At 40.3% G+C, this 27,514-nt stretch overlaps 1 protein-coding gene across 2 annotated transcripts in view; it reads right to left on the bottom strand.

Moving 5' to 3' along the window:
- The window catches only part of LOC100847574 (ATP-binding cassette sub-family C member 4), a 227,330-nt gene that overhangs the window by 79,204 nt on the left and 120,612 nt on the right, over nucleotides 1-27,514 (bottom strand). For both annotated transcript variants that reach the window (XM_059884455.1, XM_024989092.2), the window contains exon 23: nucleotides 14,138-14,293. In XM_059884455.1, coding sequence (XP_059740438.1) covers nucleotides 14,138-14,293 — 156 coding nt within the window. The remainder of the gene's footprint in view (nucleotides 1-14,137; nucleotides 14,294-27,514) is intronic.

Raw genomic sequence — 27,514 nt, 5'->3', positions numbered from 1 at the left:
ATTAGCATCTCATGGTTTTTCCTGTGGTCATGTATGGATGTGAGACTTGGACTGTGAAGAAAGCTGAGCACCAAAGAATTGATGCTTTTGAACTGTGGTGTTGGAGAAGACTCTTGAGAGTCCTTTGGACTGCAAGGAGATCCAACCAGTCCATTCTGAAGGAAATCAGCCCTGGGATTTCTTTGGAAAGAATGATGCTAAAGCTGAAACTCCAGTACTTTGGCCACCTCATGCGAAGAGTTGACTCATTGGAAAAGACTCTGATGCTGGGAGGGATTGGGGGCAGGAGAAGGGGACGACAGAGGATGAGATGGCTGGTTGGTATCACTGACTCGATGGACGTGAGTCTGAGTGAATTCCAGGAGTTGGTGATAGACAGGGAGGCCTGGTGTGCTGCGATTCATGGGGTCGCAAAGAGTCAGACATGACTGAGTGACTGAACTGAACTGAACTGAACAATATATAATGCCTTGCTAAATACTAGCAAGGGGGTACTTACTCTCCTAGGCCCGCCCTTCCAGCACCTTTTGCTGGAAGCTTTCTCTATCCCTGTTATGTTAAAAAAAAAAAAAAACAAAACTTTGCTACACAAAAGCTCAGAGTGGTCAAAAGTGGTCATCTTTGATCCTGGATTGAAATTCTCTCCTCTGGAGACCAAGAATACTGGCACCGTTCACAGCTCACAGCCATAACCTTTCAGGTTTGTGTCTCAAAGCAGAACTATTAAATAGTTACACATTGGCACTGAAGAATAAAGATCAGGCTATTTTCTCTACTGGTAAAACAGTCTTCCCAGGATCAGGAATCTTTCCACATCTGTGAATGAAACATCTCCACACATGCAAAAAGAATGTCAATTACTGGGGCCTAAGGCTTCTCTTCGGAGAAGGCAATGGCACCCCACTCCAGTGTTCTTGCCTGGAAAATCCCATGGACGGGGGAGCCTGGTGGGCTGCCGTCGATGGGATCGCACAGAGTCAGACATGACTGAGTGCCTTCACTCTCACTTTTCACTTTCATGCTTTGGAAAAGGAAATGGCAACCCATTCTAGTGTTCTTGCCTGGAGAATCCCAGGGACAGGGGAGCCTGGTGGGCTGCCGTCAATGGGATCGCACAGAGTCAGACACGACTGAAGTGACTTAGCAGCAGCAGCAGCAACAAGTCTTCTCTTAGGGCTGAAGAATTGATGCTTTTGAACTGTGGTGTTAGAGAAGACTCTTGAGAGTCCTTTGGACTGCAAGGAGATCAAACCAGTCCATCCTAAGGGAAATCAGTCCTGAATGTTCATTGGAAGTACCGATGCTGAAGCTGAAACCAATACTTTGGCCACCTGATGAGAAGAACTCCTTGGAAATGATCTGGGAAAAGAGCTGGGAAAGATTGAAGGCAAGAGGAGAAGGAGATGACAGAGGATGAGATGGTTGGATGGCATCACCAGCTCGATGGACATGAGTTTGAGCAAGCTTCAGAAGTTGGTGATGGACAGGGAAGCCTGGTGTGCTGCAGTCCATGGGGTCTCAAAGAGGCAGACACAACTGAGCAACTGAACTGAACTGAAGGCTCCTCTGTCCATGTAGAGATCACCTTTGAGTCTGCATCAGCTGGTCCCCACTTCTCTCACCTATGTGTCAGATGACCTGCCTCACAGAACCTCATTACTAACTGCAAGGTCAGGATGACCTGAAACCTATTGTGACCTGTGTCATAATAAAATTATTTTAATGTAAATAGTTCTTCCTATTCATCTACTTTAGGAGGAGCCATCAGTAAATTACTCTGGAAATACAATATCTTTCTGGGTTTCAGGAGAGAATGTTATACATAAGCTCATGTAAGCCATTTAAGTTTTCTTCTGGAGGGCTCTAATAAGCCAGGCCACAGAATACGAGCAACAGAGAAGAGTGCAATTGGCTCCTTTCAGTGAATGGCACAGAACAAGGGGGTGTGAGAACAAGAGGAAATCTGACTCTTCCACAAGTGCCTGTAACTGCTCACAATCACCAGCCTCAAACTGCACTGTTCCTCCTCACTTCATAAAAGCCTGAGAAGAAACATGAAGAAGACAGACTTATTTTCCCCAGCCATGAAAAAGAATGACACAGGCTCCTCTACCTTCCTTCCCTGTTGTCTTTGTTTCAAGTATGGTGAGAGAGAAATGGATGCAGAAAACATACGGTGTGCTGCCCAAAAAAAGATGCATCCCTAAGCAAAATCTAAGATTAAAAAGACATTTAACTTTAACCTTCATTTACAGAAGGTTGATTAAGTGGCTGATATACCCCAAAAAGCAATGAAAATCAGTGGCCATGTGACATGTCAAAATTAGTGACTTGAACTGAAAAATCCTGAGACCAAATGTAAAGTTTCTTTAAAACTTGAATTTAGGGTCAAAGTATAAACAACCGTCTAAGCATGCTAAGAGTTCCTGATCAGAGTAAAATACCATTCTGCCTCAGATTTAAAAAACAACAAGTTGTTACTGTTTCTAATTTTCAACTCTAAGATTGTAACAAGCCAGATGATTTCTCTTCTTTTAGCTATTTCCATGAGGTTTACACAAATGACATGGCCAAGCAAGGGGAGGCTGGTGCCCAATATTCATCCCTCTTTTCTGACTCTCCTCTACTTTCCCCCAGGAACCTAAACTATGGACAGTATTCTGCTCTGGGCTCAAGATGAGAGACTCTTTGAGAACTAGTGTTTGAGGAGATAAAGGGACTGAAAGAGGTCACCTAAAGGAACCAGCTTTGAGCCCAGTCAGGAGAAGAGAGACCAGGCCTTTTTGATTATAACTACAAGAATGTTTGTTTGCCCATCATAGCTTATGTGACCTGAACATTTTTTCCTTCAGGCTCCTTTCAAAGGGCAAATTCACATCCCATAAGAGGTCTAGGGTTTGATAAAGTGCCATCTGGTTTTCAAAGCACACTCTAGAGAGGTGTTGCTGCTGCTAAGTCGCTTCAGTCGTGTCCGACTCTGTGCGACCCCAGAGACGGCAGCCTGCCAGGCTCCCCCGTCCCTGGGATTCTCCAGGCAAGAACACTGGAGTGGGTTTCCATTTCCTTCTCCAATGCATGAAAGTGAAAAGGGAAAGTGAAGTCACTCAGTCATGTCCGACTCTTCGCGACCCCATGGACTGCAGCCCACCAGGTTCCTCCGTCCATGGAATTTTCTAGGCAAGAGTACTGGAGTGGGGTGCCATTGCCTTCTCTGAGAGAGGTGTTACCTAAGCTAATTTATGAAAAATATTAAATTGCTTTGTTTTTTAAAAGGTTGGTTGCTCAGTGGTAAAGAATTCACCTTCCAGTACAGGAGAGCATTTGATCCCTGGGTTGGGAAGATTCCCTGGAGAAGGAAATGGCAGTATTCTTGTATTCTTGCTTGGGAAATCTCATAGACAAAGGAGTCTGGCCCACTACAGCCCATGGGGTCACAAAGAGCTGGACATGACTGAGTGACTGAACAACAACAACACATTAATACATTTGGTGGTTCAAGAGAACAGACATAAAGACCCCACTCAAAGTTCAATCAGGGGGACTTCCCTGGTGGTCCCGTGGTTAAGACTTCACCTTCCAATGAAGAGGTTGCAGGTTTGATCCCTGGTAAGGGATTCCATCTGCCTTGTGGCCAAAAACAGGAAAATAAGGCAGAAATAATATAGCAACAAATTTAATAAAGACTTTAAAAAAAGTTCAATCAGGGTCTAGTTTGTAGTCAGGGTCTATTTTATAATCAGGTCTATTTTGTAATCAGGGTCTCTCTCTATTGTCACCTCCCTCACCTTCTCTTTAGGAAACTCCTTGAAGCAGACAAAGCTCATCAAAGACTAGGAGACTAAAACTGGATTCTTTGCAGCAGAGGGAGTCCCTCACTTCTGAGCCCCTTACCAGCATCTGCAGCTACTTCATGCTGAGCTTTAAACAGAGCCCCTAGACACTCTGTAGGCCTTAAATACATTCTGCTAATTATCACCAAACCACTGCTGATTGGCACACATTTCAAAACAAACAAACAAACAAAAAAAAACTGCTTCAGCAGTTTCCCATTGCAATACATGTTCACACTTAAGTCTACACTGTCAGTCTAAAAGGATATATTTGGCAATTATGTGGGCTTACTTAGCATTATTAGATGGAAGAATATTCTCTTTGTTGTGACATGCCAAATGTATATCTCAAAAATCAACAAAACTTTAATGAAAACGTGTTGAATGAAAAGAATGATTTATAAAAATAGTAACTGATTGAAGCTCTATTTTGCTTGAAATCAGCAGGCCATTTGTGAACATTTATTTGAATATGTGAATGTGTTTTATGCGTGGTGTTCACTTTGGTTTCTACTCATTCTTCTTTCATCACTTACCAGATAAAAGCTAATAAAACCGCTCACAGTAGACACATACTGCAAGGGCAGATAAGGGTCAAATTAATGTTCTTTTTTGTTTCTGTTGGTGGTACCACGCAGCTTGTGGGAACCTAGTTTCCCAATCAGGGATTGAACCAGGGCCACAGCAGTGAGAGCACAGAGTTCTAACCACTGGAGCACCTGGGAATTAATTCCCAATGATCATTTCTCAGTAGATATTATTTAAAGTACCTAAGTAATCATATAAATAAACTAATTTTATAAATAAGTGTACAAATGTTTACACTGAAGGACACGGCAGTGTAGAGATTTATGGTAGTGTTAGGGGAAGCACACTGACTGAAACCACCTACCCTGGCTGGGCACCATAGTAACCATTTGCATGAGGTCCTGGTAAGGAGCATGGAACTAATAAGCCACCACCAAATGGACAAATTCGGGAAAGGTCAAAAGGAGACACCACATGTCCGACCACCTCCCAGAATCCTTCTCTCTGGCATCCATCTTGGCTGAACAAGGCGTGCACCACCAGGAAGGACTCTGAGTCAGAATGATTGGCTAAATACAACCCAGAAACTAATCCCCCATCACCATAAAACCCAAGACTGCAAGCCACATAGCAGAGCAGTTCTCCTGGGTTCCCTTACCTTACTGCTCTCCACCCAGGCGCCCTTTCCCAATAAAATCTCTTGCTTTGTCAGCACATGTGTCTCCTCGGACAATTCATTTCCGAGTGTTAGACAAGAGCCCAGTTTCAGGCCCTGGAAGGGGTTCACCTTCCTGCAATAGTAGGACATACAACCTTCATGTAAATATACACTACATTTATTGGCCCATGTATATTTTTTCTGAAAGTACAAATAAACCTCAATGAATAAGAGTTGCCTGGCACAACAGTCAGGAAAACATGCTTATTCAATGTAACAATTTAAATGAAATATTAGTTTCTGAACTATTTTTTCATCATGGTTTAAAGATTATATTTTTAAAAATGTAATTCATTGGGTCATATTCAGTATTGATTTTTCCTTTGTTATAAACATAACACAAGGTCATTTTAGGTGTGTGACCCAAAAATAGCCACTCTGAATCAGAGCATTTAGGGCAATAAATTGATAAACCTTCAACACAACTGCAGACTGAAAACTGCAGTCTTACTGTACCTTTGCATATGCTGCTGGAAGAAAGACTATAAACTATGTTGAAAAGAAACCCTACCCACTAACTGAAGCTTAAAATGACCCAGGACGAAGACAAAAACAATACAAGTGGTTACAAATGAGGCAGGTAAAGCACAATCTTTATCCTCATTTTGATCCCAAAGCAAGAACCTGCCCTCAGCTAAAGTATACAAAGAGTAGCTACTGCTGATGTTTCCGTGTCAGGAGCCACATTAGGCATTACTGACAAAATGGAGGCATGGCCCCAACTCCCTTTCCTTGTCCCGCAGGCACGGACCTGGGATGAAGGAGTTAGGTCTTGTAATTCTGACTTGTTTTTTCCTCTCCTCAGCTGAGTTGACTGAAAAGGAATATTAAGGTGCTTATTGTTCTTGAGAGCAGCATGAGAAGGCACAAAGCCTTCTGCAGCTGTGCTCAGAAAATAATTCATAAAGTTAATAACTGACATTTGTTTAAGGACTTTTACAAAAGAGTGTTCCAGAATGAGCACATAGGCTGCAGCTTGCGACCATGGAAGGGACTGCTATCTGAAATTTATTTGTGAGGAAAATGTTTATGGCAAAGGAGTTTCCTGAATTTAGGGCCCAGGAATAATTAAAATAGAAGTTAAAGATTTAAGGAATGTTGTAATGTTAGCATATTTTACTATAGCTTATAGAGGTTAGGAATTTTATAGATACTATAGCTAGAAGCCTTTTTAAGAGATAGTGAGCTCAGGATGTTAGGGGCAAACAAGATTTAGGAAGATAAGTAGTAAACTGAGGAATGTAGCACGAGTTACAAAGTAATCACAAGTTAACTATAGGCACATTAGAGGAAGTAGATAATAGATGGTAAGGCTGATTCTGAGAGAATCACTCAAGCAGGAACTCTGTTTGAAGAGCAACAATGATTTACGGACATAATAAATCTGGGTGAGGGGGAACTGAAAATGTCAAACCTCTGACCTAATGCTTTTGTAAAAGTATAAAAGAAAATCTTAAACTTGAAGTAAATTGGCAGTCCAAGAAAACTGAGAGGCTGTCTCATCGCCAACACCATTCATCCCTTCAGGTTGAATCCCTGGCTGCTGGAGCTGGACTCTGGCATTTCCCCAAGTCCTAAGGGCTATGTTCTTGTTTCTAATCTGGGGACCTTTCTTAAGAAGCAGCCCATCTCCCTGTTTCAAGCAAAAGAGGATAACCTAACGTCACTTTAAACCTTGGTTTCCCCCAATCACCTTTCATTTTTAATCCCTTAGCCTCTCAATGAACTTCCATATTCAGAAGAAAAGCACACTGTTAACTAACAAAGGATAAGGAATTTAAGCCTTGTAAAATCCTCAAGAGCTCCAGAGAACAGTTCCAGGGATTTTTAACTAAGATTTCAGTGTTGGAAACAAAGGGCAAATTGCATTAGGCTAGAATCTAGTTGTATTTCTTTACTAGTAACAGCACATCTACCTCTTCTCTCTTTGAGATTTGTTCTTACCAAAAACAAAAAACAGAAAGAAAACCAGGTTTTCTTTCCTGGTTTTCCAGGACCAAGACAAAAACCATATAAGGGATTACAAATGAGGCAGATAAAGCACAATCTTTATCCTCATCATTTCAGTCCCAAAGCAAGAAACTGCCCTCCACTAAAGCATATCAAGAATATATCAGAGAAGTCAGAACAGCTCTGGTTCACCTTCTTCAACAACTGAAAAAAAACTCAGAGAATGGAAATACCAAAGAGCAGAATGGGCTGTGTAAAAAATACTTAGCTTTTGCTTTGATTTAAAAGAAAAAAAACTACCAAATATAAAAATGAATCTATTTAACCATGATAAAGATGCTGTTGATCTGTGCCAACCTTTAGACTACAATCATAAATATTGAATTCACATGCAATCTCTCTTCAATTGAAAACATCTTCTTTGTACCAATAGAATAAAGGGTTCTATGTGTAGAGTATCATCTAAAGAAGTTTTGAAATTCATTTTCCAGGTCCTTTCAGATAAGCAGCTACTCCCTGAATATAATCTCACCTTGGTGTTCTTTCTGGGGAATATACTTAACTACTTCACATTCTGAGCACAAAGGATGCACAGACTTCAGATACCTGTTCCACTTAAGGAAATTATCTAGGAAGTACTTTTGTATTTTGCTTTTTCCTGAAATTTTGAACACAAATTGAGGAGTACCTTCCTAAGATTATATAGTATTTGTCTTTGAAAGTTCCCCCTAGGACTCCAGGACTGATGGTCTATGTCACCACTCCCCTGCCTCTGGTTCCTAGGCAAGTCCTTGTTGTTATCACATCTCCCCATTTCTGACCTGTTCATGGTGGGGTCAATAGTGATGGGGGAGAGAGAGACCACCCTGGAAGCTGCTGCTGCTCACAGGATCACGGGGCAGAGGGAGTCAGGGAAGTTGATGCAGACCTGGATCACCTAAGTGGGGCAACTCAAAGAAACAGCACTAGGCTCCCCCTTGGCAGAGCCTGAGCTCAGCTTCCTAGGACTCCTAAATCAACGTGTTGAGAAAACAAGCATCACTGCTTCCTATTTGTTTGGGGAAAGAGGATTCTAAGTTTTCTGCTCTGAGACAAGTAACTTCAAGTAAACACAGTATCAGATTTTCTCCTGCTGGATTCTGGAGTTGGGAATCTCTCTAAATTAAAGTCCAGGCTTTGCCCCGTGGTAAGTTAAGTTTCTATTACCCCAGTTTTAAAATCTGTAAGATGAGGATAACCATAGAATTCTTGTGAGCAAAAAGTGGGAGATGGTAAGAGGGTAAAACATGTTAAAGTGAAAATCACTCAGTTGTATCCAACTCTTTGTGACCCCGTGGACTATACAGTCCATGGAATTCTCCAGGTCAGAATACAGGAGTAAGTAGCCTTTCCCTTCTCCAGGGAATCTTCCCAACCCAGGGATAGAACCCAGGTCTCCCTCACTGCAGGCAGATTATTTACCAACCGAGAACCAGGGAACATGTTAAAACATGTTAGTTCAGTACAGTTCAGTTCAGTCACACAGTCATGTTCAACTCTTTGTGACTCCATGGACTGCATCACACCAGGCTTCCCTGTCCATCACCAACTCCCAGAGCTAAGGATTCCACAAATGTTAGGGATTATTATTAAAACCTGTGTAACTTGTCAGGGCCTTAAACAAATATTAGAGAAACAGAAATGAGACACAGAGGCCCTGTCCTCAAGGAGAGGAAGAAAATAGTCAAGAATGTGGGGAGGGCAAAAAAATGCCAGAAATCTTCATGGAGGGCTGGAAATTATGAGTGGGTACAGAGTCAGGGGCTGGAAAGAACGTTATGGGACAGGAGCCAGATATCAAAAGATAAAAAGGAAGTGATATTCTCTCCTGTTGTTTCGTATTGGAAAGACAGATTTTTCTGTCTTGCCTTTCCTTAAAACTCCTAATTTGCTAATCTGTTTTCCCCTCACTCTTTAAATTTATGTAAACAATGTGCTTTACAATATAAAAAATACAGGTAAAGAAAATCACCCAAAACCACAAAAATATAAACAGAAATTAAACAGCAAAATCAGTCCAGAATGTGTTACTCTTTCTACTTAACTAGAAGTTATTGGAAAGGTCAATGCCCTGATCCTTAAGGATAGTAATAGCTACTACTGACTGAGGATTCCTAAGAACTAGAAATGGGCCACAACTGTTTTCTTATCCAGTTATATCTTCATAACAAATCTGTGCAGCAGTAATTTCTAGAACTGGTTTAAGGACCAGGACTAAGAACCTTAGAAGCTGAATGACTTCACCAAGGCCCCATAGTCAGATGAGGCAGAGTAGAAATAAAAATGTGGGTCATGTTGATACTTGGTCTCCACTCTTAAACATTCGATCACTGGCTGCCTCCTGAATGACTTCCTTGGGCCTTTTACACATTGCAGGATCTCTTCAGATTCTCTCTCTTGAGTCAACCAATACTGTGCTTTGGAGTGAATATAAAGTGCATATAAAGTGAAACAAAAACAAATAAAGGTTCTGTGTTTACAATGGTTAGCGATTTTTATCTACATGGATACAAAGCTTAATAATGTTCTGTAAGCAAACTCTCTGAGTGTGTACATAAAGCAGGCACAAAGGTAGAATGGAAACTGATAGAGCAAATTCAAAACCTGGTGATGTCAAGGGATGTTTAGTCTTTGCTCAGATGTACTCCAAAACATTACATGCAGAGCCAGGAATCATCCAGTGTTATATCTTTATATAGAGAGTAATTTTACGTACACAAGAACACAACCTTTTCTTATCAAGAAGCATTAACAGGGCACATTTATAGATACTTTCATCCATGGACATAAAAGTAATTTGCAGACATGCTAATTATTTCTAAAACTAATTTCATCTGGCGCATTTCAGAGATGGGTACAATCAAAACATAAATCTTGGGAATTTAACTTCATTTTTCTCTTGTTATTCTTCAGTCATGCAGTCACGTCTGATTCTGCCACCCCATGGACTGCAGCATGCCATCTTTCCCTGTCCTTCACCAGCTCCCAGAGTTTGCTCAAACTCCACTGAGTCGGTGATGTTATCCAACCATCTCATCCTCTGTTGTCTCCTTCTCCTCCTGTCTTCAATCTTTCTCAGCATCAGGGTCTTTTCCAATGAGTCAGCTCTTCACATTCAGTGGCCAAAGTACTGTAGCTTCAGCTTCAGCATTAGGCCTTCCAATGAATATTCAGGACCAATTGCCTTTGGGATTGACTGGTTTGATCTCCTTGCTGTTCAAGGGACTCTCAACAGTCTTCTCTACCTCCACAGTTGGAAGGCATTAGTTATTTGGTGCTCAGAATTTTTTGCTGCCCAGCTCTCACATCCATACGTGACTACTGGAGAAATTAGAGCTTTGACTACACAGACCTTTGTAGACAAAGTAATGTCTCTGCTTTTTAATATGCTGTCTAGGTTAGTCATAGCTTTTCTTCCAAGGAGCACACTTCTTTTAATTTCATGGCTGCAGTCACCATCTGCAGTGATTTTGGAGCCCAAAAAACTAAAGTCTGTCACTGTTTCCATTGTTTCCCTATCTATTTCCCATGAAGTGATGGGACCAGATGCCATGATCTTTGTTTTTTGAATGTTGAGTTTTAGGCCAGCTTTTTCACTCTCCTCTTTCACTTTCACTCTTGGCTTCATCAAAAGGCTCTTTAGTTCCTCTTCGCTTTCTACCAAAAGGGTGGTGTCACCTGCATATCAGAGGTTATTGATATTTCTCCTAGCAATCTTGATGTCAGCTTGTGCTTCATCCAGTCTGGCATTTCACATGATATACCCTGTATATAAGTTAAATAAGCAGGGTGACAATATATAACCTTGACATACTCCTTTTCCTATTTGGAACCAGTCTGTTGTTCCATGCCCAGTTCTAACTGTTGCTTCTGGACCTGCATATAGGTTTCTCAGGTGGCAGGTAAGGTGGCCTGGCATTCCCATCTCCTTAAGAATTTTCCACAGTTTGTTGTGATTTACACAGTCTTTAGTATCATCAGTGAAGCAGATGTTTCCCTGGAATTCTCTTGCTTTCTCTATGATCCAATGGATGTTAGCAATTTGATCTCTGGTTACTCGCCTTTTCTAAATCCAGCTTGGACATATAGAAGGTTTTGGTTCACGTAATGTTGAAGCCTATCTTTAAGGGTTTTGAGCATTATTTTGCTAGCATGTGAAACGAGTAAAATTGTGCATTAGTTTGAACATTTCTTGGCATTGCCCTTCTTTGTGATTGGAATGAAAACTGACCTTTTCCAGTCCTGTGGCCACTGCTGAGTTTCCAAATTTGCTGGCATATTGAGTGCCACGCTTTTACAGCATCATCTTTGAGGCTTTGATATAGCTCAGCTGGAATTCCATCACCTCCACTACTTTTTTTCATAGTGATTCTTCCTAAGGCCCACTTCACTTCACACTTCAGGATGTCTGGCTCTAGGTAAGTGATTATGCCATCACAATTATCCAGGTCATTAAGGTCTTTTTTGTATAGTTCTGTGTATTCTTGCCACCTCTTCTTAATATCTTTTGCTTCTGTTAGGTCCATACTTCTGTGTATTTTTGCCACCTCTTCTTACTATCTTTTGCTTCTGTTAGGTCCATACCATTTCTGTCCTTTATTGTGCCTATCTTTTCATGAAATATTCCCTTGATATCTCTAATTTTCTTGAAGAGATATCTAGTCTTTCCCATTCTGTTGTTTTCCTCTATTTCTTTGCACTGTGTTCTTAAAAAGGCTCTCTTATCTGTCCTTGCTAACCTCTGGAACTCTGCAATCAAATGGGTATATCTTTCCTTTTCTCCTTTGCCTTTAGCTTCTCTTCTTTTCTCAGTTATTTGTAAGGCCTCCTCCGACAACCATTTTGCTTTTTTGTATTTCTTTTTCCTGTGCATGGTTTTGATCATCTATTATTTCCTACTATAATCACTAAGTTATGAATCTAATACCCAGTATCAATTCAGCCGCTCACTCGTGTCCGACTCTTTGAGACCCCATGAACCGCAACATGCCAGGCCTCCCTGTCCACCACCAACTTCCAGAGTTTACCCAAACTTATGTCCATTGAGTAGGTGATGTCATCCAACCATCTCATCCTCTGTTGTCCCCTTCTCATCCTCCCTTCAAACTTTCCAAACGTTGGGGTCTTTTCAAAAGACTCAGATCTTCGCATCTGGTGGCCACAATATTGGAGTTTCAGTTTCTTTTTTTTTTAATATAAATTTATTTAACTGGAGGCTAATTACAATATTGTATTGGTTTTACCATACATCAACATTAATCCTCCACACGTGTACACGTGTTCCCCGTCCTGAACCCCTCTCCCACCTCCCTCCCCATACCATCCCTCTGGGTCATCAGTCCTTCCAATGAACACCCAGGACTGATCTCCTTTAGGATGCACTGGTTGGATCTCCTTGCAGTCCAAGGGACTCTCAAGAGTTTTTTCCAACACCACAGTTCACAAGCATAATTCTTCTCTGCTCAGCTTTCTTTATAGTCTAACTCTCACATCCATACATGACTACTGGAAAAACCATAGCCTTGACTGCTGCTACTGCTGCTGCTAAGTCACTTCAGTCGTGTCAGACTCTGTGCGACCCCACAGATGGCAGCCCACCAGGCTCCCCCGTCCCTGGGATTCTCCAGGCAAGAACACTGGAGTGGATTGCCATTTCCTTCTCCAATGCATGAAAGTGAAAAGTGAAAGTGAAGTCGCTCAGTCGTGTCCGACCCTCAGCGACCCCATGGACTGCAGCCTTCCAGGCTCCTCCATCCATGGGGTTTTCCAGGCAAGAGTACTGGAGTAGGGTGCCATTGTCTTCTCCATAGCCTTGACTAGTATTGACAATTATGGACCTTTATTGACAAAGTAATGTCTCTGCTTTTTAATATGCTGTCTAGGTTGGTCATAACTTTCCTTCTAAGGAGTAAGCATCTTTTAATTTCATGGCTGCAATCACCATCTACAGTGATTTTGCAGCCCCAAATAATAAAGTCAGTCACTGTTTCCACTGTTTCCCCATCTATTTGCCACAGTTAAAACTGGACATGGAAAATAAAGACTGGTTCTAAATCAGGAAAGGAGTACGTCAAGGCTGTATATTGTCACCCTATTTATATAACTTATATGCAGAATACATCATGCAAAATGCAGGGCTGGATTAAGCATAAGCTGGAATCAACATTTCCAGGAGAAATATCAGTCACCTCAGATATGCAGATGACACCACCCTTATAGCAGAAATTGAAGAGGAACTAAAAAGCCTTTTGATGAAAGTGAAAGAGGAGAGTGACAAAGTTGACTTAAAACTCAACATTCAGAAAACTAAGATCATGGCATCTAGTCCCCAAACAGACAGGGAAATGAAACAGTGACAGATTTTATCTTTTGGGGCTCCAAAATCACTGCAGATAGTGACTGCAGCCATTAAATTAAAAGACGCTTGCTCCTTTGAAGAAAAGTTATGACCAACCTAGACAGCATATTAAAAAGCAGAGACATTGCTCTGCCAACAGGTCTGTATAGTCAAAGCTATGGTTTTTCCAGTAGTCATGTATGGATGTGAGACTGGGAAAGATTGAAGGCAGGAAGAGAAGGGATGACAGAAAATGAGTTGGGTGGATGGCATCACCGACTCGATGGATATGAGTTTGAGCAAGCTCTGGGAGTTGGTGATGGACAGGGAAGCCTGGCATGTGGCAGTCCATAGGGTCACAAAGAGTTGGACATGACTGGGTGACTGAACTGAGCTGAAAACTGAAATAAATCATAATGGAAACGAATATGAAAAAGTATATGCATGTATATACATATAAGATATATCAACTAAATCAACTGAGTCACTTTGCTATACACCAGAAACTAACACAACATTGTACATCAACTATATTTCAATATAAAATAATTAAAACAAAATCTTGTATGTGATGAGAATATCTGTTGAAAATACCTGCTGCTAAAAATATGCTCTATTGGGGGCAAAAGGATTAACATTTTCATCCAATTTGAAAACAAACAAAAATCAAATTAAAATCAATCAAACTTAGGTGCCTTATAAAAAGAACATGTGAGAATGCTCTGATGTGCAAACCTGTAATATGATTGACATTTTCTTCCTTAAATTGTGAAGTCCAGCTCGTCCTATCAGACAACGATCAACCCAAAGGTAGCCTTCGGGTTCTGACAATCGAAAAACTGCAGAAAAAACAGAACTCTTTCCAGCTCCTGTTCTTCCCACAATGCCAACCTGTAATGAGATCCAGAAGGGATTAAGAATTAACAACATGCAACAAACCTAGAAGAAGCCCTGCCAGTTGAGGAAGAATTTTAAAAGTTCTACATAGAATGTAGTCTAAACATTTCTCAGTCATGGCAACTGTTGAAATTTGGGGCCAGATAATTCATTATTGGGGGATAATTAATTATAGTTAGTTTTGCCTGGATATATGCACAATATCCTGCATATTGTAGGATTTTCAGTAGTATGTCAGAGCCTAACCACTAGAAACCAGAAACATTTCCTACATTGTAGCAATCAAAAATGTCAGGCATTGACAAATGTCCCCTAGTTGAGACCCCATGGTTCAAAGAAGAGTTAAAAATAACAGAATCAATCTATAGGCAGTGAAAAGCCAGCAGTTTCCTAAGTGATTCATAAAAATTAAGTTTAAATTATCTTTATTCCTAATGCCAGGTATGTCTACATTGAGAATTATGTGGATAATTTTACAGTAATGTCAACAAGTCAGAAGTGTTATACACAAATAACTATTCATTTTCTGAGGGTTCTATTATTTGAGAGGAATTTTTTTGGTAGAAAAACTAAGTCACTTCCTAACATTAAATACCTTAATTATGTTCTGTCCTTGAATAAAACATCTTACAATTGTAAAACGCAGGTCTCACTATCTTAATGGGCAGCAGCCAATAGGCAAAATTCACATAATGAGATTAATAATACAATTAACATTTGCTATTTATATGAAACCTTTCATCTCAGCACTTCAAAAGGGATTTTAAAAACCAGTTGATACCTACAATCATATCTTAGAAAGACACATTTGAAGTATCAGTCTATTTATTAAAACCAAAACAAAGAGAAATTAAGTGCACTATCAGTATATTCAAAGATAAACATAAAACATAGACAGAGGAGCCTGGCAGGCTACGATCCATGAGGTTGCAAAGAGTCGGACAGACTAAGCAGGTATAAGAGATAAGAAAGAAGGTAAAATGCAGGTGAGGAATGAAACTGTGTTGCAAAAGCTAGCTTTTAGATGACTACATTCAAGCATGTATGTGGAAACCGGCTTTTAAAATTTTTTTTAAATCAATGAGTTTGCCCAACTGATGAATCCTGGTGGAAGCTTCCCAAGAGATAATTTCATTTCTTTTTAAGAATCTGGAATCAGTGAGGGATGTAAGATATGCTTTCAATCATTTGTAAGTTAATTTAGTAAATTTTAAAAACTCAAGCCTTTAAACAGGGAAGTTAGGACTTTCTGATGACAGATTATATGTTGGGAATCTCACATATAATCTGTAAAATCAATAATGGCATTAAGAAAAGAATTTATCTTTATAGAGATTAAATATACGAGTCAGAAGACTGAGAGACTAACAAACACACACATAAGAATAGGGGCTTCACTTCACAATGAACAAAGAATTAATCTCAAAAATATACAAGCAACTCCTGCAGCTCATTTCCAGAAAAATAAAAGACCCAATCAAAAAGTGGGCCAAAGAACTAAACAGACATTTCTCCAAAGAAGACATACAGATGGCTAACAAACACATGAAAAAATGCTCAACATCACTCATTATCAGAGAAATGCAAATCAAAACCACAATGAGGTACCATTTCACGCCAGTCAGAATGGCTGCTATCCAAAAGTCTACAAGCAATAAATGCTGGAGAGGGTGTGGAGAAAAGGGAACCCTCTTACACTGTTGGTGGGAATGTAAACTAGTACAGCCACTATGGACAACAGTGAGGAAATTCCTTAAAAAACTGGAAGTAGAGCTGCCATCAGATCAGATCAGATCAGTCGCTCAGTCGTGTCTGACTCTTTGCGACCCCATGAATTGCAGCACGCCAGGCCTCCCTGTCCATCATCAGCTCCCAGAGTTCACTCAGACTCACGTCCATCGAGTCAGTGATGCCATCCAGCCATCTCATCCTCTGGCGTCCCCTTCTCCTCCTGCCCCAACCCCTCCCAGCATCAGAGTCTTTTCCAATGAGTCAACTCTTCCCATGAGGTGGCCAAAGTACTGGAGTTTCAGCTTTAGCATCATTCCTTCCAAAGAAATCCCAGGGCTGATCTCCTTCAGAATGGACTGGTTGGATCTCCTTGCAGTCCAAGGGACTCTCAAGAGTCTTCTCCAACACCACAATTCAAAAGCATCAATTCTTTGGCACTCAGCCTTCTTCACAATCCAACTCTCACATCCATACATGACCACAGGAAAAACCATAGCCTTGACTAGATGAACCTTTGTTGGCAAAGTAATGTCTCTGCTTTTGAATATGCTATCTAGGTTGGTCATAACTTTCCTTCCAAGGAGTAAGCGTCTTTTAATTTCATGGCTGCAGTCACCATCTGTAGTGATTTTGGAGCCTAGAAAAATAAAGTCTGACACTGTTTCCACTGTTTCCCCATCTATTTCCCATGAAGTGGTGGGACCAGATGCTATGATCTTCGTTTTCTGAATGTTGAGCTTTAAGCCAACTTTTTCACTCTCCTCTTTCACTTTCATCAAGAGGCTTTTGAGTTCCTCTTCACTTTCTGCCATAAGGGTGGTGTCATCTGCATATCTGAGGTTATTGATATTTCTCCCAGCAATCTTGATTCCAGTTTGTGTTTCTTCCAGTCCAGCATTTCTGACCCAGCAATCCCACTGCTGAACATACACATTGAGGAAACCACAATTGAAAGAAACACGTATACCCCAATGTTCATCACAGCACTGTTTATAATAGCCAGGACATGGAAGCGACCTAGATGTCCATCAGCAGATGAATGGATAAGAAAGCTGTGGGACATATATACAATGGAATATTACTCGGCCATTAAAATGAATACATTTAAATCCATTCTAATGAGGTGGATGAAACTGGAGCCTATTATGCAGAGTGAAGTACGCCAGAAAGAAAAACCAATACAGTATATTAATGCATATATATGGAATTTAGAAAGAAGGTAACGATAACCCTGTATGAGAGACAGCAAAAGAGACACAGATATATTGAACAGTCCTTTGGACTCTGTGGGAGAGGGCGAGGATGGGATGATATGGGAGAATGGCATTGAAACATGTAAAATATCATGTGAAAAGAATCGCTAGTCCAGGTTTGATGCATGATACAGGGTGCTCAGGGCTGGTGCACTGGGATGACCCAGAGGGATGGGATGGGGAGGAAGATGGGAGGGGGGTTCAGGATGGGGAACACATGTACACTCATGGCGGAGTCAAGTCAATGTATGGCAAAACCAATAAAATATTGTAAAATAAAATTAATTAATTAATTAATTAATTTTTTAAAAAAGAATAGGGGCATCAATTGATTTATTTTGTTAGCCATTTTGTAACTTATCAGTTCAGTTCAGTTGCTCAGTTTGTCCGACTCTTTGCAACCCCATGAAAAGCAGCAGGCCAGGCTTCCCTATCCATCTCCAACTCCCAGAATTCACCCAAACCCATGTCCATGGAGTCGGTGATGCCATCCAAACGTCTCATCCTCTGTCATCCCCTTCTCCTCCTGCCCTCAATCTTTCCCAGCATCAGGGTCTTTCCAAATGAGTCAGCTCTTCACATCAGATGGCCAAAGTATTGGAGTTTCAGCTTCATCAGCAGTCCTTCCAATGAAGACTCAGGACTGATCTCCTTTAGGATGGACTGTTTGGATCTCCTTGCAGTCCAAGGGACTCTCAAGAGTCTTCTCCAACACCACAGTTCAAAAGCATCAGTTCTTCAGAGCTCAGCTTTCTTCACAGTCCAACTCTCATACGCATACATGACCACTGAAAAAAACATAGCCTTGACTACATGGACCTTTACTGGCAAAGTAATGTCTCTGCTTTTTAATATGCTGTCTAGGTTGCTCATAACTTTCCTCTCAAGGAGTAAACGTCTTTTAATTTCATGGCCATATGCAGTGATTTTCCAGCCCAGAAAAATAAAGTCAGCCACTGTGTCCATTGTTTCCCCATCTATTTGCCATGAAGTGATGGGACCAGATGCCATGATCTTACTTTTATGAATGTTGAGCTTTAAACCAACTTTTTCACTCTCCTCTTTCACTTTTATCAAGAGGCTCTTTAATTCTTCTTCACTTTCTGCCATAAGGGTGGTGTCATCAGCATATCTGAGGTTATTGACATTTCTCCCAGCAATCTTGATTCCAGCTTGAGCTTCCTGCAGTCTAGCGTTTCTCATGATGTACTCTGCATATAAGTTAAATAAGCAGGGTGACAATATACAGCCTTGATGTACTCCTTTTCCTATTTGGAACCAGTCTGTTGTTCCATGTCCAGTTCTGACTGTTGCTTCCTGACCTGCATACAGATTTCTCAAGAGGCAGGTCAGGTGGTCTGGTATTCCCATCTCTTTCAGAATTTTCCACAGTTTATTGTGATCCACACAGTCAAAGGTTTGGCATAGTCAATAAAGCGGAAATAGATGCTTTTTGGAACTCTTTTGCTTTTTTGATAATCTAGCGGGTGTTGGCAATTTGATCTCTGGTTCCTTTGCCTTTTCTAAAACGAGCTTGAACATCTGGAAGTTCATAATTCACGTATTGCTGAAGCCTGGCTTGGAGAATTTAAATATTACTTTACAAGTGTGAGAGATGAGTGCAATTGTGAGGTAGTTTGAGCATTCTTTGGCATTGCCTTTCTTTGGGATTGGAATGAAAAATGACCTTTTCCAGTCCTGTGGCCACTGCTGAGTTTTCCAATTTGCTAGCATATTGAGTGCAGCACTTTCATAGCATCATCTTTCAGGATATGAAATAGCTCAACTGGTACTTGGTCACCTCCACTAGCTTTGCTCGTAGTGATGCTTCCTAAGGCCCACTTGACTTCACTTTGTACCTTATGGTAAACTGTAATTTATGTAATTTAAACGGGCCATTCTCTCCATACAAGTAGGTTTTAATGTGTATATATGTGACTTATATGTTCTTTGTATAGGCAGACTTCAGAGATATTGTGGATTTGGTTCCAGACCACCTCAGTAAAGTGAACATCACAAAATAAGGTAAGTCATAGAAATATTTTTGTTTCTCCATGCATAGTAAAGTTATCCTTACACTATAATGTAGTTTAACTGCCCAATAGCCTTATGCCTAAAAAACAATGTATTGATGCATACCTTAATTTTCAAATACTTTATTGCCAAAAAGTGCTGCATTCAATATTCCAACAAATTTGGAAAATTCAGCAGTGGTCACAGGACTGGAAAAGTTCAGTTTTCATTCCAATCCCAAAGAAAGGCAACGCCAGAGAATGTTCCAACTATTGCACAATTGCACGCATCTAACACACTAGAAAAGTAATGCTCAAAATTCTCCAATTCAGGCTTCAACAGTACATGAGCTGTGAACTTCCAGATGTTCAAGCTGGTTTTAGAAGAGGCAGAGGAACCAGAGATCAAATTGCCAACATCTGCTGGATCACAGAAAGAGCAAGAGAGTTCCAGAAAAAACATTTATTTCTGGTTTATTAACTATGCCAAAGCCTTTGACTGTGTGGATCACAATAAAATGTGGAAAATTCTGAAAGAGATGGGAATACCAGACCACCTGACCTGACTCTTGAGAAACCTGTATGCAGGTCAGGAAGCAACAGTTAGAACTGGACATAGAACAACAGACTGGTTCCAAATTGGGGAAGGAGTACATCAAGGCTGTATATTGTCACCCTGCTTATTTAACTTATATGCAGAATACATCATGAGAAATGCTGGACTGGAGGAAGCACAAGTTGGAATCAAGATTGTCAGAAGAAATATCAATAACTTCAGATATGCAGATGACATCACCCTTATGGCAGAAAGTGAAGAAGAATTAAAGAGCCTCTTGATGAAAGTGAAAGAGGAGAGGGAAAAAGTTGACTTAGAGCTCAACATTCAGAAAACTAAGATCATGGCTTCTGGTCCCATCACTTCATGGCAAATAGACAGGGAAACAGTGACAGACTTCATTTTTATGGGCTCCAAAATCATTGCAGATGGTGACTGCAGCCATGAAACAAAAAGCCGCTTGCTCCTTGAAATAAAAGTTATGACCAACCTAGAATGCATATTAAAAAGCAGAGACATGACTTTTCCAACAAAGGTACATCTAGTCAAGGCTATGGTTTTTCCAGTAGTCCTGTATGGATGTGAGAGTTGGACTATGCAGAAAGCTGAACACTGAAGAATTGATGCTTTTGAACTGTGGTGTTGGAGAAGACTCTTAAGAGTCCCTTGGACTGCAAGGAGATCCAACCAGTCCATCCTAAAGGAAATCAGTCCTAAATATTCATTGGAAAGACTAATGCTGAAGCTGAAACTCCACAACTTTGGCCACCTGATGCAAAGAAATGATTTATTTGAAAAGCCCCTGATGCTGGGAAAGATTGAAGGCAGGAGGAGAAGGGGACAAGAGAGGATGAGATATTTGGATGACATCACTGACTCAATATACATGAGTTTGAGTAAACTCCAGGAGTTTGTAATGGACAGGGAGGCCTGGTGTGTTGCCATCCATTGGGTTGCAGAGAGTTAGACATGACTGAGCGACTGAACCAAACTGACAAAGTGCTAACCACCAGAGTGTTCAGCAGACTTTAGTGTTTGAAATTCTGTGAGAATTACCAAAATGTGACAGAGACACAAAGTGAGAAAATGCTATAGGAAAAATGGAACCAGTGAATTTGTTCCTTGCAGATTTGGCACAAATATTCATTTTGTAAAAAATGCAATATATGTGAAGGACAATAAAATCAGCTATGCCTATATTTCCTGGTGTTCTTATGTGTAAACTGATACATCTCAGGACACAGGTGAGAACTGTGTCTGTGAGAATATGTGTATACTCCTATGCTACCAGCTCCAGTGAAACTGATTCATGTGTGCAAACTGGAACATCTGTAGACTGTGTGTATATGACTGAGATATGCAGGGGTACTGAGAGTTGCTCACGACCACAGGACTGTGAGCTTCAATTGACAGTGAGGAGAATAAGAAAAGATAACTCAAAGAAAATCCAGCTTTGGCTATTTCTTCCATTTAGTCATCAAAACTATAGTCTGAAAGTCTTTAATGATCATCAGTGGGTTTTACCAATTGCCTATGGAGATCATCAGTATCAGCAAGCTTGCATTCCTAACACAAAAGACACAACAAAAATATTTTAGCAGCTTTGCAAATGCCCATTTTTCCAAGAGACTCAGGATTGGTCTCTGATTGAGTCAGGATTGAACCTGGGACCCTTTGCTGCAGTGCTTATACCGGACAAACATCTCGTCAAACAACAAATTACGAAGAAACTATAAGAGACTAAAAATAACCGTGTGTATGTGTTAGTTGCTCAGGCGTGTCCAACTCTCTGTGACCCCATAGACTATAGCCTACCAGGCTCCTCAGTCCATGGAATTCCCCAGGCAAGAATACTGGAGTGGTTGCCATTCCCTTCTCCAGGGGATCTTCCTGACTCAGGGATCAAATCTGGTTCTCCCACATTGCAGGCAGATTATTTACCATCTGAGCCACCAGAGAAGCCCATGAAAATAACTGTGTGTGCACTCAACTGGAGCAAATTATGGACAAGGAAATTCTAAAAAAGACCAAAAAAAAAAAAAAAACCCAAACTGCTACTTCTGAAGAGCTGAGGGTTAAAATAGGGTATTGTGCATGCCCCCTACACACACCCACCAAAGAAGTGAACAAACACCTAAGCCACCCCTCCAGCCCACGTACTGGACCTGCCCCTACTGTCAGTCCGTATAAGGAACCACCTTGGGGAGATAACTAGGGAACCTATTACTTGTTTTCGGTCCCTCTTGCTGTAGTAGGGGCACCAGTAAAGCCTTGCCTGAAATTCTTGTCTCGCCTCTGATTAATTCAATAAAATAAGAAGTACACCAATTTGTTAGACATTTTCACCTGGATCTCTCTTCATATATCAAACTCAATATGAACAACATCCAGTGCCCCACACAAAATAGCCACTCCCTTTAACTTCCTCACTTTAACGTCATTGTTTCTTTCCTAGGATCATAGACTCAGCTGTCTACCTTACTTCCAGCTTTCCTTGAGTCCAGCATGCTGCCAAGCCCTGAAGACTCTATTCTTGAAATGTTTCATGACACAGTCCCTCATTTTAAGGTCCACATTGAGCACCTGAGTGTCAGGCTGCATTACCTTTTCAAAAACAAAATAAACTTTTTTCTTCATCATAATCAGTACAAATCAATTTAGCCGTCACCCAAGCACTCTGATAAAACCATTCTTAAGATGTTGATGCATTTTCTTTCTATATTTGAGTGTGTGTTCTTTTTTATCCTTTTTATTTTTGCATATGTGTTCTTATAAATATAAGTTCATGTATTTAAAGAAAATGGGATTAATATGATTAATTACTGTAGTAATCTGTTCCCCTGTTGGTGAATACTTAGGTGGTCTCAAATATTTTGCTATTATAAATAATTCAGCGTTATATATCCTTATATATATTGTTTTATACAGTCAGCAAAAACAAGACTGGGAGCTGACTGTAACTCAGATCATGAGTTCCTTATTGCCAAATTCAGACTTAAATTGAACAAAGTAGGGAAATCCACAAGACCATTCAGGTTATGATCTAAATCAAATCCCTTACAACTATGCAGTAGAAGTGAGAAATAAATTCAAGGGATTAGATCTGATAGAGTGCCTGAAGAACTATAGATGGATGTTCATGACATTATGCAGGAGGCAGAGATCAAGACCATCCCCAAGAAAAAGAAATGTAAAAAGGCAAAATGGTTGCTGAGGAGCCTTGCAAATAGCTGTGAAAAGAAGAGAAGCAAAAGGAAAAGAGAAAAGGAAAGATATACCCATCTGAATGCAAAGTTCCAAAGAAGAGCAAGAGGGATAGAGAGCCCTTTTAAATGAACAATGCAAAGAAATACAGGAAAACAACAGAATGGGAAAGACTAGAGATCTCTTCAAGAAAATTAGAGATACAAAGGGAATATTTCATGCAAAGATGGGCACAATAAAGGACAGAAATGGTATGGACCTAATGGAAGGAGAAGATATTAAGAAGAGGTGGCAAGAATACACAGAAGAACTATACAAAAAAGACCTTTATGACCCAGATAATCACGATAGTGTGATCACTGACCTAGAGCCAGACATCCTGGAATGTGAAGTCAAGTGGGCTTTAGGAAGCATCACAATGAACAAAGCTAGTGGAGGTGATGGAATTCCGGTTGAGCTATTTCAAATCCTAAAAGATGATGCTGTGAAAGTGCTGCACTTAATATACCAACAAATTTGTAAAACTCATCAGTGGTCACAGGACTGGAAATGATCAATTTTCATTCCAATCCCAAAGAAAGGCAATGCCAAAGAATGCTCAAACTATTACACAATTGCAGTCATCTCACACACTAGTAAACTAATGCACAAAATTCTCCAAACCACGCTTCAACAGTATGTGAACCGTGAACTTCCAGATGATCAAGCTGGTTTTAGAAAAGGCAGAGAAACCAGAGGTCAAATTGCCAACATCCATTTGATCATCAAAAAAGCAAGAGAGTTCCAGAAAAAAACATCTATTTCTGCTTTATTGACAATGCCAAAGCCTTTGAGTGCATGGATCACAACAAACTGTGAGAAATTCCTAGAGATGGGAATACCATACCACCTGACCTGACTCTTGAGAAATCTGTATGCAGTCAAGAAGCAACAGTTAAAACTGGACATGAAACAACAGACTGGTTCCAAATAGGGAAAGGAGTACATCAAAATTGTAAATTGTCATGCTGCTTATTTAACTTATATGCAGAGTACATCATGAGAAATGCTGGACTGGATGAAGCACAAGCTGGAAGCAAGATTGCTGGGAGAAATATCAAACTTCAGATACGCAGATGACACCACCCTTATGGCAGAAAGCAAAGAATAAATAAAGAGCCTCTTGATGAAAGTGAAAGAGGAGAGGGGAAAAGTTGGTTTAAAGCTCAATATTCAGAAAAATAAGATCATGGCATCTGGTCCCATCACTTCATGGCAAATAGGGAAACAGTGACAGACTTCATGGTGGCTCCAAAATCACTGCAGATGGTGAGTGCAGCCATGAAATTAAAAGATGCTTGCTCCTTGGAAGAAAAGTTATGACCAACCTAGATAGCATATTAAAAAAGCAGAGGCATTACTTTGCGAAGAAGGTCCATCAGGTCAAAGCTATGGTTTTTCCAGTGGTCATGTATGGATGTGAGATTTGGACTATAAAGAAAGCTGAGCACTGAGGAATTGATGCTTTTGAACTGTGGTGTTGGAGAAGACTCTTGAGCATCCTTTGGACTGCAAGGAGATCCAACCTAAAGGAAATCCATCCTAAAGGAAATCAGTCCTGAATATTCTTTGGAAGGACTGATGCTGAAGCTGAAACTCTAATACTTTGGCCACCTGATGCAAAGAACTGACTCATTTGAAAAGACACTGATTCAGGGAAAGATTGAAGGCGGGAGGAGAAGTGGATGACAGAGGTTGAGATGATTGGATGGCATCACAAACTCAATGGACATGAGTTTGAGTAAACTCTGGGAGTTGGTAATGGACAGGGAGGCCTGGCATACTGCCATCCATTGGGTCACAGATAATGAGACAAGACTAAGCGACTGAACTGAACTGATATATCCTTAAACCTAAATCTTTGCAAACAATTCAGATACTTCCTTAAGATAAATTTTCAGATACAGAAATGCTGAGACTCAGGTATGAATCAGATTTTCATGCTGGTCCCACCTCCTGGAATGCCTTTCTCAAACATTTCCACCTTCTGGAATCCTAACCACAAGTCACTAAGTGTGTCTTACATGGCTACTCTCTGGGCATATATCTAGAGAAAAACATGGTCTGAAAGGATACATACACTCCAATGTTCATTGCAGCATTATTTATAATAGCCAAGACATGGAAGCAACCTAAAAGTCCACTGACAGAGGAATGGATAAAAGGGTGTGGTATGTATTAATATATAAAATGGAAAGTATTCATCCATTAAAAAGTGAAATAATGCCATTTGCAGCAAGACGGCTGGACCTAGAGATTGTCATACTGAGCAAAGTCAGACAGAGAAGCAGAAACATCACACAGCATCTTTTATGTCCTGTGCTGTGCTTAGTTGCTTCAGTTGTGTCTGACTCTTTGCCACCCGATGGCCTGTAACCTGCCAAGCTCCTCTGTCCATGGGATTCTCCAGGCAAGAATACTGGAGTGGGTTGTGGTTTACTCTTCCAGGGGTCAAACCCGCATTTCCTGAATCTCTTGCATTATAGGCAGATTCTTTACTGCTGCGCCACCAGAGAAGCCCATGACAGCCCTTATATGGAGAATCTAAAAGCATGTGAAACAAATCAACTTATTTACAAAATATAAACAGACTCACAGACTTAGAGAAGAAACTTACAGTTGCCCAGAGGAAGGCTGTGGGGAAGGGATAGTTAGGGAGTTTGGGATCTACATGTCTACATGTACACACCGCTATATTTAAAATGGATAACCAAAAAAGACCTACTGCCTAGTAAAGGGAACTCTGCTCAATGTTATGTGGTAGCTTTGATGGGAGGGGAGTTTGGGGAAGAATGGATACATGTATATGTATGGCTGAGTCCCTTTATTGTTCACCTGAAACTATCACAACATTGTTAATCGGCTATACTCCAATAAAAAATAAAAAGCTTAAAAAAAAAAAAAAACCTCTTTCCTTAATCGTAATCAGTGTAAATGAATCTGAAAAGTAAATAAATACTAGCCATCACCCCAGCACTCTGATAAAACCATTTGTAAGATGTTGATGTGTTTTCTTTCTAGATTTGTATGTGTGTTCTTTTCTCCTTTCTTATTTCATTGTTGTTTAGTCAACTAAGTCATATCTGATTTTCGTGAACCCAATGATTGTAGTCCACCAGGCTCCTCTGCCCATGGGATTTATCAGGCAAGAATACTGGAGTGGGTTGCCATTTCCTCCTCCAGTGGATCTTCCTGACTCAGAGATCAAATTCACATCTCCCGCTTGGCAGGCTGATTCTTAACACTGAGCCACCAAGGAAGCCGTTATTTCTATATATGTGTTCTTAAAGATAAAAGTTCATATATTGAAACAAAATGGAATTAATATGAACATACTGTTGTAATCTGTTTTTATTTAGATTTCAAAAAATACATTTATTTTAATGGCTATATAATATTATAGTATATGTGATCATTTATTTAACAAATTGCCTATTGTTGGATATTTTAGGTGGTCTCCAATATTTTACAGTTATAAATAACTGGTTATATATCCCTGAAGCTAAATCTTTCTAAACAACCTTAATTATTCCCTGAAGATAAACTCTTAGATGTGGAATTGCTGAGAACCAGGTGTGAACATTTTTTGAGAAGGCTGTTAAGTACTGCCAGCCTACCTCTCAGAAACATGATACCATTTTCTATTCCTACTAGTTTCCTTGCACATTCACAAACCCGTGTGTTATAACTTTGTTTTAATCAACATCAGTTTGATCCCAAAAGGTGGAATCAGTTTCCCATGACATCTTGCTCGAGGTGAAACAGCTACTGGCTCTCTGCCTCCCACATCTGCCCACTCTGGTCCATGTGCACTCACTTCTCAAACTAAACTCCCAAAGGACGGCATTATGCCTGATGTGTGCCCCAGGAAGTCACCTGTACAAATCTGTACTCACTAATCTCTCCATCCTTCATCTCCACAAGTCAGCTCCTTGGGGCTTTCTGGGTAGTTCTGAGGGTTGAGTGTGAATATGTGTGTTATACACCTGGTACTTCTTTTCCCTGAATGCTCTGCAGATGCCTAATTCTTCATTCACTGAATCAGGGCAACATGCCTTTGCTAATGTTGGTCCCACCTCCTGGAATGACTTTCACAAATGTTTCCACCTACTGAAATCCTAGCAAGTCACTAAGTGTATTTCATATACCTAATTTCTCATAAATACTCTACTTGTTCCCTTATGTGGACTTCTCTCAACCCTAACTGATGTTATATCATTTTGTCTAAACTCCTATAAAAATTATAACTGCTTTCTATATTACAAAGCTGGTACAAGCATTTTCTTATTTCTTCAAGTGAACTGTATGTGCTAAAATCAGGATCTGTATTGAATTTGCCCTTGTATTATTTTTTAATTAATTTATTTTATTTTATTACCTGTGGTATCCTGAGACAGAGGCTTTTACAGGGAGCTAAGGT

Source organism: Bos taurus, unplaced genomic scaffold (assembly GCF_002263795.3).
Source record: "Bos taurus isolate L1 Dominette 01449 registration number 42190680 breed Hereford unplaced genomic scaffold, ARS-UCD2.0 Leftover_ScbfJmS_2057, whole genome shotgun sequence".
Lineage (NCBI taxonomy): Eukaryota > Metazoa > Chordata > Mammalia > Artiodactyla > Bovidae > Bos > Bos taurus.
Note: the sequence above shows the minus strand (reverse complement) of the source record. Positions and strands in the feature narration are given on the sequence as shown.